The 14719-nt window shown below is 41.1% G+C and overlaps 1 protein-coding gene across 1 annotated transcript; it reads right to left on the bottom strand.

The window, feature by feature from the left end:
* Window positions 1-8534: 8534 nt before the first annotated feature.
* Window positions 8535-10782, bottom strand: LOC103110673 (permeability factor 2-like). Its single transcript, XM_007519840.3, has 4 exons — window positions 10380-10782; window positions 10152-10275; window positions 9957-10040; window positions 8535-9195 (listed from the first exon to the last, which is right to left on the bottom strand). Exons 1-4 carry the CDS (start codon window positions 10474-10476, stop codon window positions 9186-9188), a joined length of 315 nt encoding a protein of 104 aa, XP_007519902.2. The 5' UTR covers window positions 10477-10782; the 3' UTR covers window positions 8535-9185.
* Window positions 10783-14719: the final 3937 nt, after the last annotated feature.

The following is a 14719-nucleotide window of genomic DNA, read 5'->3' as shown; positions in this document are numbered from 1 at the left end:
CCATAGGATAGGAGGGGTACAACTCCACACAATTCCCACCACCCAATCTCCATATCCCATCCCCTCCGCTGATAGCTTTCCCATTCTATATCCCTCTGGGAGTATGGACCCAGGGTCATTGTGGGTTGCAGAAGGTAGAAGGTCTGGCTTCTGTAATTGCTTCCCCGCTGACCATGGGCATTGGCAGGTCAGTCCATACTCCCAGTCTGCCTCTCTCTTTCCCTAGTAGGGTGGGGCTCTGGGGAAGCTGAGCTCCAGGACACATTGGTGGGGTCTTCAGTCCAAGGAAGCCTGGCCGGCATCCTGATGGCATCTGGAACCTGGTGGCTGAAAAGAGAATTAACATACAAAGCCAAACAAACTGTTCAGCAATCATGGACCCAAAGCTTGGACTATTGGCGATGAAGTGTTGGGGGGTACTCACTGCAAACTCTAGTGTACTTCTGCTTTCAGGTATATATTTTGCAGTAGTTTATGGATACATGTGAACCTATGCTCGCTCTCACCGAAACTGGTGTATATCTAGGTTTTGGAACTTTGTTAGAAATTGAACCACCTGAGATGGAATTAGAGAATACTATGAAAGGAAAGGTCTCACCCAAGTAATGAAGCTGAAGGGTTGTCATTCCACACATGAAGTCTCTAGACACAGTCTGAGCTGAAGCATGTTGAGGTGGCAATCGTTGAGTTGATTAGGTTGTGATCGGCAGATGCAATATTATTTGATATGGATTGAGAGAGGCATACGGGAAAGTGGGCCCTATCCAAGGGTTCCAGGACTGGGAGAAGTAGAGGCTCTATAGTGGAGATGTGAGGTTCCTCCTGTCTTAGGGTTCAAAAAGACAATGGGTAGTTAATGTTATCATCACATTATTTGGTAATTGGGTTAACTTTGAAAAGTCCTTTTGTTAGGGCTTGCTGTAGAGTACCCAGTATCTTGTATATAGCTGTGCTGTTGGTTGCTTCTGATCTACTTGGTCTAGGCTTTTGAGAGAGTCCACATATCAAATACATATATTGTAATATATTAAAAAGTCTCAGTCTGTGTTTTAAAAATTTCGAGACATACAATTAATTTTTCCTCTCATATTAATTAACTAGTAATTTATATGATTACACTTTAATAGGAGTGTACATAAACACCATTCCCACCACCAAAAGACTGTGACCCATCTCTCCCACCAACTCCCACCCCCCACTGGACCAGGAAGCTGCATGTCTAACCCTCATCAGAGGGTTGTTACTTTGGTGCCCTACTTACAATTTAGTCAGGTCCTGCTTTTAGTTTCCTTTTCAGATCTTCTTACTCAACTTCTGTTGATGAGTGGGATCATCCCATACTCATCTTTATCTTTCTGACTTAGCTCACTTAACATAATTCCTTCTAGCTCTGTCCAAGATGGGTCAGAGAGGGTGGGTTCATTGTTCTTGATAGCTGTATAGTATTCCATTGTGTATATATACCACAGCTTTCTCAGCCACTCATCTGGTGTTGGGCACCTGGGTTGCTTCCAGGTTTTAGCTATTATGAATTGTGCTGCTATGAACATAGGAGTACACCCCTCTTTTGGGTTGGGTGTTATGGAGTCCTTGGGGTATAACCCCAGGAGAGAAATTACTGTATCATATGGAAAGTCCATGTCTAGCCTTGTGAGAGTTTTCCAGACTGCTCTCCACAGACGCTGTACCAATTTACATTCCCACCAGCAATGTAAAAGGGTTCCTCTGTCCCCAAAGCCTCTCCAGCATTTGTTGCTGCTGGCCATTTTGATGTATGCATTCTTACAGGAGTGAGGTGGTTATCTTAGTGTTGTCTTAATTTGCATTTCTCTGACAATCAGTGACCTAGAGCAGTTTTTCATATGTTTATTAGCCTTTTGGATCTCCTCTGAGGTGAATGTTTTGTTCATATCCTCTGCCAATTTTTGGATGGGGTCATTTGCTTTTTTGGTGCTAAGTTTGCTGAGCTCTTTATATATTTTGGTGATTAGTTTCTTGTCTGATGTATGGCATGTGAAGATCTTCTCCCCTGTGAGGGGTCTCTTTGTTTGTTTGTTTAATAGTTTCTTTGGATATGCAGAAGCTTTTCAATTTGATGTAGTCCCCTTGGTTTGTTTCTGCTTTAGTCTTCCTTGCAATTGGGTTTGATTCATCAAAGATGTCCTTGAGGTGTAGGTGGGAAACTGTTTTACCAATGTTTTCCTCTAAGTATTTCATTGTTACGGGTCTGACATCCAGGTCTTTGATCCATTTGGAGTTGATTTTTGTTTCTGGTTAGATAAAGTGGTTCAATTTCATTCTTCTGCAGGTTACAACCCAGTTTTCCCAGCATCATTTATTGAAGAGAGCCTCCTTCTCCCATTTAATCCTTTGGGCCCCCTTATCAAAGATTAGATGTCCATAGGTGTGGGGATTCATTTCTGGGTTTTCAATTCTGTTCCACTGGTCTGTGTGCCTATTTTTGTTCCAGTACCATGCTGTTTTGATTATGAAGGCTTTATAATATAGTTTAAGGTCTGGGAGTGTGATGCCTCCATTTCTGTTTCTTTTCCTCAAGATGGTTTTGGCAATTCTAGGTGTTTTCAGGTTCCAGATAAATGACTGTAGTGTTTGTTCTATTCTCTTAAAGAAGCTTAGTGGAACTTTGATGGGTATTGCATTAAATTTGTATATGGCTCTGGGGAGAATATTCATTCTGATGATATTTATTCTTCCAATCCATGAGCATGGGATATCTTTCCATTTCTTGGTATCAGTTTCTATTTCCTTGAGTAGTGACTCATCGTTTTCAGTATACAAGTCTTTCACTTCTTTGGTCAACTTTATTCCTAGGTATCTTATTGATTTTGCTGAAACAGTAAATGGGAGTGATTTCTGGATGTCTTCTTCTTCAGATTTTGTGTTTTCATAAAGAAATGCCACTGATTTTTTTACATTAATTTTGTAGCCTGATACCTTGCTATATTGCCTAATAACTTCCAGTAGTTTTCTGCTGGATTCGTTAGTTTTTTCTATGTATACTATCATATCATCTGCAAATAGTGAGAGCTAGACTTCTTCCCTTCTAATCTGTATTCCTTTGATTTCTTTCTCTTGCCTGATTGCTATGGCAAGAACTTCCAATACTATTTGAAGAGTAACGGTGACAGTGGACAGCCCTGTCTAGTCCCTGATCTGAGGGGGAATGCTTTCAGCTTCTGTCCATTGAGTATGATGTTGGCTGTAGGTTTGCTATATATACACTCCACTATCTTGAGGAATTTCCCCTCTATTCCCATTTTTTGTAGAGTTTTGAGCATGAATGGGTGTTGGATCTTGTCAAAGGCTTTCTCTACATCTATTGAGATAATCATGTGGTTTTTAGCTTTGCTTTTATTGATGTGGTGAATGACATTGATTGACTTATGGATGTTGAACCAGCCTTGCATTCCTGGGATGAATCCCACTTGGTCCTGATGAACAATCTTTTTGATATGTTGCTGTATCCGGTTGGCCAAGATCTTGTTTAATATTTTGGCATCTATGTTCATCAGAGATATTGGTCTGTAGTTTTCACAGTCCTTTGGTGGTGGGAATGGTGTTTATGTACACTCCTAGCAAAATGTAGACATATAAATCAGTAGTTAATTAATATGAGAGGGGGAAAATCAATTGTATGTCTCAAAGTTTCTCAAAAGACAAACTGAATCTTTTTAATATATAGGCTTTGTATTTGATATGCGGACTCTCTCAAAAGCCTAGACCAAGTAGATCAGAAGCATCCAATAGCACAGCTATATACAAGATACTGGATACTGTACAGCAAACCATAACAAAGGGACTTTTCAAAGTTAACCCAATTAACAAATAATGTGATGATAACATTAACTATCGATTGTCTTTTTGAACCCTTAGATAGCAGGAACCTCACATCTCCACTATAGAGCCCCTACTTCCCCCAGTCCTGGAACCCTTGGATAGGGCTCACTTTCCCATATGCATCTCCCAATCCAAACCAAATAATATTGCATCCGCCGATCACAACCTAACCAAAGCAATGATTGCCACCTCAACATGCTTCACCTCAGACTGTGTCCAGAGACTTCAGTGTGGAATGACAACCCTTCAGCTTCATTACTCAAGTGAGACCTTTCCTTTTATAGTACACTCTAATTTCATCTCAGGTAGTTCACTTTATAACAAAGTCCCATAATCTAGATATACACCAGTTTCTGTGAGAGAGAGCTTATGTGCACACGTATCCATAAACTACTGCAAAATATATACCTGAAAGCAGAAGTACACTAGAGTTTGCAGTGAGTACCTCCCTAACACTTCCTCTCCACTATTCCAAGCTTGGGATCCCTGATTGCTCAACAAATTGTTTGGCTTCGTATGTTAACTCTCTTTTCAATCACCAGGTTCCAGATGCCACCAGGATGCTGGCCAGGCTTCCCTGGATTGAAGACCCCACCAATGTGTCCTGGAGCTCAGCTTCCCCAGAGACACACCTTACTAGGGAAAGAGAGAGGCAGACTGGGAGTATGGACCGACCAGTCAACGCCCACGTTCAGCGGGGAAGCAATTACAGAAGCCAGACCTTCCACCTTCTGCAACCCTCAACGACCCTGGGTCCATGCTCCCAGAGGGCTAGAGAATGGGAAAGCTATCATGGGAGGGAGTGGGTTATGGAGATTGGGTGGTGGGAATTGTGTGGAATTGTACCCCTCCTACCTTATGTTTTTGTTCATTAATCCTTTCTTAAATAAAAAATTTAAAAAAAAGAAAGAAAATATTTAACAAGGTAATTTAAACAAGAGCATTTAAAATATGTATAAACATTCAAAAAATTAAAGCACTGCAGATAGTATATTGTTTGTACTGAAACTAAATGAACATTTTATATAAAACAGTGGCTTCTGTTAGAGGTCTAGGCCCATCATGTCTGTGTGGGAATCTCAGGACTCCCTGGTTAGGGCCCTGGGTAATGAGGTGGCTTGGTAGTAACCAAAAGAGGCATCATTAAAGTATGCTGGTCTCTTACCCTTATTCAGCTTTGTAGTCCTTACTTTGTCTGACAAGGTTAGCATTGGAGTGATTGAAGGAAGTGAAATAGGAAGTAGGTGAGAAGTGTATGTAGGTCTAAGTAGAAACTATTTGAGTACTTTTTTTAGGTCATTCTACTTGTTTGCTGCACTTAGTGAGTCACTGCAAACTATTGTGCACCTTTGCTTTAAGGTATCTACTTCTCCCCAAACTAATGGATAAATATGTGCATATGCCCTGTCTTTTGGGCCTTGGCCAATATCTAAGTTCTTAGGCTTTGTTAGGAATTGCAGCACCTGAAATGAAATTAAGGAGTCCTATGAACTAGGAAAGTTCTCACCAGAGTAATGAAGCTGGAAGGTTGACATCCCAGGCCTGGCATCTTTGGATATAATCCAAAGATTTGGTTGAGATGAGCAGATGCAGGATCAATTGGTATGGATTGAAAGAAGCATGCAGGAGAGTGAGCCCCAACCCAGAGATTCCAAGACTGGGAGAAATACGGGTTTTATAGAGAATGGGGAAGGTCCCTGCTCTCTTAGGGTTTAAGAAGGCAAGAGATAGCTATTATTATAACCAAGAATATTTGGAAATTTGGTTGACTTTGAAAATCCCATTCTTAGGTCTTGCAGTATTAGACAAGACCTCACCATAATTTACATATAGCTGTATCTTATAAAATAATGCCACCAGTTGCTTCTGTTCTCCCTGGTCTAAGATTTTAGCTGATTTAATATTTCAAAGAAAAGTCATTATTAGGAATGTATTAACAATTTGAGCCCACTGTTAAAATTTAGATAACAATGTGAAGTCCTAAGTGCTTAGATTGAAGGAATATGTACTCAGAATTATGGTCTATGCATCAGAAAGTTTGAGATATTAAATCCATTTTTACCCTCTTATTAAATAGTGATTTACTAGATGATAAGTTAATAGGAGTGTATATTAACATCATTCCAGCCACCAAAGGTCTGTGTCCCTCCCCTCACTTCCTCATCTTCCACAATGAAGCTGAAAATCTACCCTCATCCTCCACTCAGAGGTTTTTATGTTGGTGCAGTACTCCAATACTCCAAACTCAGTCAGATTATGCTTTGAGTTTTCCTTTTTGTTCTTCTTTCTCAACTTGTATTTATGAGTGGAATCATCCCATACTGGAATTCCCACACAGACATGATGGGCCTAAACCTCTAACAGATTCCTCTCTCCACTTCTTCTTCTTCTAGAGTTTGCCCTTCTTCCATAGGCAGTCAACAGCGTCAGGTTGAGCCTGATGTAAAGTTTCGAGACCTCCTTTGAATCTGGAGAGGTGGCAGTCGTTGACTATGTGGGTCATAGTCTGTCTGTAGCCGCAGGGGCAGTTCGGGTCGTCTCTGGCTCCCCAGCGATGGAACATAGCGGCGCACCGGCCATGGCCTGTTCGATAGCGATTGAGGAGGCCCCAATCATAACGTGTTAGGTCAAAGCCGGGTTGACGCTTGCAGGGGTCTGTGATGAGGTGTTTGTTCTTTACCTCAGCTGACTGCCAACTCTGTTTCCAAGAGTCTGGAACAGAGTTCAGTGTAGGTGTAGGAGACCAGATTGGGTGACGAGACGTCAAGCGTTGGACAGGGTGGGGGAAGATATCCGCGTATATTGGCAGGTCCGGTCGAGCGTAGACGTGGGAAATGAACTTAGATGATGCCGCATCCTGACGAATATCTGGCAGGGCGATGTTGCTAAGAACTGGCAGCCATGGAACCGGGGTGGAACAGATGGTTCCAGAAATTATCCTCATGGAGGAATATAATTTGGAATCGACCAAGTGGACATGGGGGCTACGGAACCATACTGGGGCACAGTATTCTGCAGTGGAATAGCATAATGCCAGAGATGATGATCGTAGTGTGGAAGCGCTCGCACCCCATGAGGAGCTGGCCAGTCTTGCAATGATGTTATTCCTCGCGCCCACCTTTGCTGCAGTTTTTGTGAGATGTTTGTGAAATGACAGGGTGCGATCGAGAGTAACGCCAAGATAGACTGGCTGGGCTTCATGCCGGATTCTCGTATCGTCAAGCTGCACATTAAGCTCACGCGAGGCCGAGGCATGATGTAGATGGAAAACAGATGATACCGTTTTTGCAGTGCTAGGGATTAGTCGCCATTTTTTATAGTAATCAGATATCAGAGACATGTCTTTCGTGAGTGTTTCCTCGAGGATGTCGAACTTGGGTGCCTGAGTTGTACAGCAGATGTCATCGGCGTAGATGAACTTCCTTGAAGAAGTTTCTGGGAGGTCATTGATGTAAATATTGAATAGCGTAGGAGCCAGAACAGAGCCCTGGGGGAGGCCACTTGAGACAAGTCTCCATCTGCTAGACTTGTCACCCAGACTTGTCACTCTCTCCACTGTGACTGGTCATTTCTATCAGGAACAATATATTTGTGGGCCCCTATAGGGCCTTACTGCCAGTGAGGATCAGTAATGGTAAGGACTGCCCCATTCTCCTAAGGGAGGTTGATCAACATACTTTACCACTCCAGGAAGATGGGTTCTGAAATTAGTGCAGCCTAGAATGTTCCTAGCCATGATCACAGAATGTGAGATCAGACCTACAATGATGCAGAAGTTACACAGGCTCCTGTGACAAATATGGGCCCCAGATTAAATCTATGGGGCTTACAGTTAACAATATTTATATACTATTCCCATATTTAGGAGCTACTCTTTTCCCTGATCCAGTTTTCTAGTTCTATTTCCAACTCTTGCAAGACAATAGCTTTGGTCCACCTGCATGTTAGCTGTTGGGCTCAGGCAAAAGTTAGTAAAGTCATGGGCCCCTTGAAATCTACCTAAAATAGACTTACTAGCTTTTTCCAAAATGGAGACCTAAAATTTGATCTGCTATATTCTTACTTTTAGAGTCCTGATTATTTAACAATTTGTTCTGCTTTATATCTTAATGTTTTTTCAGCCACCAAGTTCCAGATACTATCATGACACCAACCTGATTTCCCTAGGCAGAGGACCTCACCAATGTGTCCTGGAGCCCCATCTTCCCAGAGCTCTGCCCCACTAGGGAAAGAGAGAGAGAAGCTGGGAGTATGGATAGACGTGCCATGTTCAGCAGAGAAGCAATTACAGAAGCCAGATCCTCTACTTTCTGAACCCCATAATGATCCTGGGTCCATATTCCCAGAGGGATAAAGAGTAGGAACACTTTTAAGGGAGGGAATGAGATATGGAGCTCTTAAGGTGGGAATTGTGTGGAACTGTACCACTCCTATCCTATGGTCTTGTCAATATTTCTATTTTATAAATAAATTATATATATCAAAAGAATTGTGAAGTCTTAGGACAAGGGTCACTTGGACTTTGAAAAAGAAAACTAGAGCTTCTTGAAGAGGAGTAAAATAGGAGTGTCAGCTCCTTAGGGTTATTTAGTTTATTATGAATTTACACCATTTGTGTATTCAAGAAGAACAACAATTTCAAGAATAATAGTAAAAAAAACTAAACAAGATTTTTTTGTAAAAACTTCTTTATTTTTATGTTACTGGTGAATAAATACATGAACAAATACTTAAACTTCTCTATTCCAGGGCATAGAGACAATAAATGCTAATACAAGGCATTGTGCCTTACAAGGAAGACATAAAATGTCCAAGGGATAATTAGCCCATTGTAGTTCTTAAAACTCCAACAACAGAAATATTGATCACATACTGTGAAAGTGTTTCAATAAATAACAACTAGCATTCTTCTCAACAGTACCAAGTGCACACATTCTCCAACAGAACAGTGATCTGACTATTTATTTGAAACCCTGTTATTTTTTTCCAGACTCTACCATAGTGGCATAGTCTCCCCTTTTCACACACACACATTCAAATATTGTTTAATGAATAAGAGACGTTTAAAACACATCATCTTCAAATTAAATAGCAGGATCAAAAAACTTCAATTTGTCATTAAAATGACACTTAAATAACATATAAGTAAATTACCAAATACATTCATATCTTTAAATATTAGTTATAAAAGACAAAATAAATAAACAATAAATATGTAAATAAATAGAAGTAGTCTGTCACATTGAGCGCAATTTAGGTGGCTTTCTTTCACTCTGCTCCCTTCAAGGCTGGAACAGTAACTGATAAGCTTCCTTCTTCTCTGAAAGTCAGTTGGAACTATAATGAGAAAAATGATTGTTAGGACAAAATAACTGACTGCATCATCTTGGACTAGGGAGCTACTATCTACACCACTGCTGCCTGGTGTGGCAAAAGTCTAATGGAATAAGAGGACTGTAGTTAACATCGTGTTGTCAAAGTAATGCAAGAACATAATGCTACATTGGGCTAAATGTATCAATATTCATGCATAGCATCTCTGAAGTCTCATAGAGAACTCCATTAAATAACATTATTATCTCCCTCATTTTACTGTCACTCAGAGAAATCAGTATCTCTAGGACTACTAGAATAATAAAAAGTAATGCCTAGATTTACACCCTTTACATGGGGTCACAGTAAAGTCCCTGTTTCTTCCGAGTTTTTGGAAGCTCTTGAGAAGCAAACCAAGGATTCTGGCTATCAGGCCTGAAACCCAGGAGGAACTGCCATCAACTGTATTCCTTACAGGGCAGCAACCATTTTAGTTCATTGGCTAAATCGCTAAATCTACTTAGTCTAATATATATAGATATATATATATTTTTCACATTGTCCAGACGTATCTGAATGAGAATGTAGTAGGGATGGGTCTGGTCACTGGAATTATCTTTCTGTCCCCAGAGCAGGCTAATGAACTAAATAGCAAGTTTAATTCTAAAAATCATCGCGATTTTTCAGTCTTTCAGCTACACCCTCGATTTCTGGTATCATTTTCAAGGACAGAGACCTGTATTTGTGACCAGTGGTTCTAGTTCCACGTGTGAACCCCAACTCACTTCTTTAGGATCTTCTCAATGAGTTTCTTAACCATGGGGGCCGCGGGGTTGAGACAAGCTTGCTGTCCATTCTTGAGGGTGGCTCTGCAGAGAGAAGGAGGGTCACGTGAGGTAGGAGGTCGGGCCCCCGGGCTGGGGTCCAGGTGGGGAGCAAGGAACAGAGGGGGTGACAAGTGCAGCAGCATCAAGACTTACACGACTTCAGTTTCAGGACAGTGAGGCCCTGCGGGCGTCACCTGCACATTTTGGATGTTCTTGAAGTGGATGCCCTGCACGGTCTTCAAGCACTGGCAGCGCAGTTCCGAGACCACGGGAGCGGCTGCGGGGAGCACACACACAGAGACACGGGGTCAGGGCTGCGGCTCGCGTGGTATCCCTCTCCCCCACCCCAGATGGCCGCAGGTTTCTGCCGCAGAGTCTCACCTGCTGCTTGCCGGTCGGTGGCGCCCAGGAGCAACAGCAGCAGCAGCGCAGCGCTGAGACTTGGGGCGCTGTGGACGCGGGGGACGGCGCGGGCCATGGGGCTGAGTTCGTAGAGTGTCGGGGCCTGGAGCCGGAAAGCGGGAGACAGAGCGGGCTGAGTGGATTCTGTGGCACATCGAGCTGAGTGAACCCCTTTTATTCATGATCGGGGTGGGAAAGCACACAGCCCAGGGACAGGGAAATTCCCAGACTACCAGGCCCTTCCTGAGAGCGGAAGGAAACGGGGCTCCGCCCCTTGGAGTGAAGGGGTGCCCCCCCCCCAAACGTGACCAGTTCTCAATCTACGTAACTTTTGTACTCCGGAGTTTTTCTCTCTAGATCCCAAATTCCCAAAGCGGGCTGGTGTGAATCACTGTGTAAGATGAGGTGCTGCCTGGCATCTTGGAGAATGATCAGACCTGAGGGAACTAAGATGACTGAGAGATCTAATTTTCCACTTGTTATATAACACATCTATAACTTCTGCCTAGATTTTATTGGTGTTGGCATAAATGCGCTGCGTTTCAATACAACTGTCATCTCAGCTTAGACCGCAAGAATGCTGGCTTTGCTCCTAGTGTTTCGCAAGCACATATAAATCACTCTGTCACATCATCGCACAGCATGAGGGCATGATCAGAAGCTTAATTCAGTGTTTCATTTAGGACAAAGTGTTGTAATTCTACTTAACTTCCTTCTTCTGTGAAATTTTGGAACTTCCTGGGCTCAAGTAAATCTCTTGAGTATTATCTCTTTGGTGAGTGTAGAGGGTATTGGTTAGTTGAATGCACGAAATAAGTGACCTGGGGTCATGTGGAAGTTGCTGGAGAGGGAAAGCTGCAGTGTTACTGATGTCTTCTAACATTTTAGACAGTGGGCCTTTGTCATTTGTCCACTCATCTTTCACCCTGTTTCATTGCTGCATTTCAAATAGTTTGCTAAAGATTCTGGATGCAGGTTGATGAGAGCAATGGGAACGTGCACGGAGGTGAAGCAAGAGCAAGGCACAGATGTTACAAAGGTTTTAAGAGACTCAGAGTGGGACTTTTTCAGAACACCAGGACAAGAATTTTAGCTGTCCCCATTACTGATGTATGACATTTAACCTTTAGTTCTCTTCAGTCTTCATGTGTAAAATATACAGCACTATTTTTATATAAATTTTTATTTATTTATTAATTAGATAGAGACAGAGAGAAATTAAGAAGGAGGGGGGAGATAGAGAGGGAAAGAGACAGAGAGATACCTATAGCCCTACATCACCACTGGGGACCAGGAGCTTAAAGCAGGGGTCGTGTCACTGTAATGTGTGCTCTTAACCAGATGTGCCTCTGGTCCCTCAGCATTGCCTTACTCACTATGTTATGGTTGATAAATGTGTGGACATTTGTAAAGCATACATTTATATTAAATGTATTTTCTGCTTAATTTTACTTATTAATTTGTAACAATAAGCTGAAAGCTACTTTAGTAGAAAATACTTGTTCAGTAACAACAAAATAGACCCATTTATGGGCCCCATAGGACCTTGCCCTCAACTTGGATCAACAATGGTAGAGAATGTTCCATCGAAGGGAGACTGGACAACATACTCTATGCTACACCTGAGGAAGATGGGTCCTGATATTGGGGCAGCTTGGAATGTTCCTCCTCATGACCACAGAATGTGAGCTCAGATCTACAGGGTTGCGGAGGTCACATAGGCTCCTAAGCTGAATATGGACCCCAGATCACGTCAAATCTATGGGGTTTGCTTGTTAAGTGCAAACATTACAGTGTACAAGGACCCAGGTTCAAACACCTGCTCCTCACCTGCAGGAGGGAAGCTACACCAGTGGTGAAACAGGGCTGCAGGTATCTCTCTATCTCTCTCCTTCTCAACTTCCCATTCCCCTGCTTAATTTTTCTCTGTCTCTGCACAATAATAAAATTAATAAATATATTTAAAAAATAAAACATCTTAAAAAAGCGAAATATTCCAATATAAAATTTCCATATTATTGTCATTCTTTTTTAAATTTTTATTTATAAAAAAGAAACACTGACAAAAAACATAGGATAAGAGGGGTACAACTCCATACAATTCCCACTACCAGAACTCCGTATGCCATCCCTTCTCCTGATTGCTTTCCTATTCCTTATCCCTCTGGGAGTGTGGATTATGCATTATGGGGTGCAGAAGGTGGAAGGTTTGGCTTCTGTAATTGCTTCCCCGCTCAACATGGGCGTTGACATGTTGACAGGTTGATCCATACTTCCAGTCTGTCTTTCTCTTTTCTTAGTGGGGCAGGGCTTTGGGGAATCAGGTCTCCAGGACACATTGGTGGGGTCATCTGTCCAGGGAAGTCCACTTGGCATCAAGTTAGCACCTGGAACCTGGTGGCTGAAAAAAGAGTTAACATATAAAGCCAAACAAATTGCCACTAATCATGAACCTAAAGGCTGGAATAGATCATATGAAGAGTTGGGGGGGGGGGTCTCTCTGTTTTGTAGATAGTTAGTAGGTGTACTTTAGTTATATTTCAAAGAGCCCATGATTATACTAGTTTTTTTTTTCTTCATAAACTGACATCTGATATGCAGGTGGATCTAAGTTATTGTCTGGGAGATGATGTCATGACTGGAAATAGGAACAGAAAGCTGGATCAGTAGCTCCCAAATGTGGGAAAGGTGTATTAATATTACTGACTGTAAACCCCATCAATTTGATGTGATCTGGGGCCTATATTCAGCTTAGGAGCCTATGTGACCTCTGCATCCCTGTAGATCTGAGCTCACATTCTGTGGTCATGAGTAGGAACTTTCCAAGCTGCCCCAATTTCAGGACCCATCTTCCTCAGGTAGAGCATAGAATATGTTGTCCATTCTCCCTTCAATACTAGTACAGAATGGAGCATTCTGTACTAGTATTGATCCACACTGAGGGCAAGGTCCTATGGGGGCCCACAAAAGGGTCTATTGTGTTGTTCCTGATAGAGATGACCAGTAAACAATGGAGAGAGGGATCTATTTGAGATCTAGGCCCACCATGTCTGTTCAGGAATCTCTGGACTCTTGCCTAGGTCCCCAGCTGATGTGTGGCCTGATAGTGAAAAGTATGATGGTCTCTTTCCCTTATTCAGCTTTTTCAGTCCTTGCTTTGATAAGGTTAGCTTTGGAGTGAGTGAGGGAAGTATAATAGGAAGTAGGTGAGGAGTGTATCTAAGTCTAAGTAGACACTATTTCATTCACGGTGTCTTTTAAGGAGAAAACTTAAAATCAGCTTCTGGTTTGATTATTAAGTGATTTTATAAATCTATTTTTGGTAATTTAAGCTATGAAACCTGGTTAAAAATAGAAATATCCCATACAATTATTGTTAAAGATTATAAGTTGTAAATTATTTTCACATTTTTCTTAATAATCATGAGTAAATTCTTGTGAAAAAGAATTTAATTTTTAAAAAATAGGAATAAGAAACGAGTGACAATCTAAAGGCCATAAGATATTTATGTACCTCATCAGTAATTGATATTTTATAAGATATTATTGTTGTTATCCTTACTATTCTGGCATTCTTAATTGGAGATACTGTATTTTCCTGAGAAAAATAGCAATTTAAAATATTTTCTCTATTATTTAAAAATTTTAAAAAATGACTATTTTTATCATTACAGTAGTACCTCTTAAGTATCAGAAAACAAGAAGAAAGTGTTGTTAATTCCTTAAGACTTTTGCCCACCTAGTTACTTTCTTATCTCCTTAATATCCCCAGTAACTGACACATTTGATGCTTTTACATAATGCTGAATATCCTGCTTGGATGTAAAGCAGGAAATGTTTGAATTAATTATATACACCCATACCAGTATGTCTTCTTAACTGCTCCACAGAGTACTTAATGTCTTTTTTCCTCACAATATAATTTACAAAGAAATAAAGAAGTAGTTAATTTAAGTAATTCACCAAGGTTTCACCGTAAGTAAAATTCAGAATTTGAGCATTAAGCACTAATTTAACCACTACACAAACAAACAAACAAACAAAAAACCTCTTTTTTTTTTTTTACCCTGACATAATGACAATTTCAGAAGAGCTGCTTTTGATTTTTATTCTCATGGCTAGGTAGGTCAACCTGTCTTTTCCTAGAGCTTATAAATAAACTTATCAAATGTTTTATTTCAGTAGCAGCAAGATTTTATTTTATGGAAAGAATATTATATACTTGAATTTAAAGAAATTTTTTATTTATTCATCTATCTGACTTCCAAACAAAGTCACTTCCCTAATCAGGTCAAAGGCAGTAAATACTCTGGGAGATT

Source organism: Erinaceus europaeus, chromosome 3 (assembly GCF_950295315.1).
Source record: "Erinaceus europaeus chromosome 3, mEriEur2.1, whole genome shotgun sequence".
Lineage (NCBI taxonomy): Eukaryota > Metazoa > Chordata > Mammalia > Eulipotyphla > Erinaceidae > Erinaceus > Erinaceus europaeus.
Note: the sequence above shows the minus strand (reverse complement) of the source record. Positions and strands in the feature narration are given on the sequence as shown.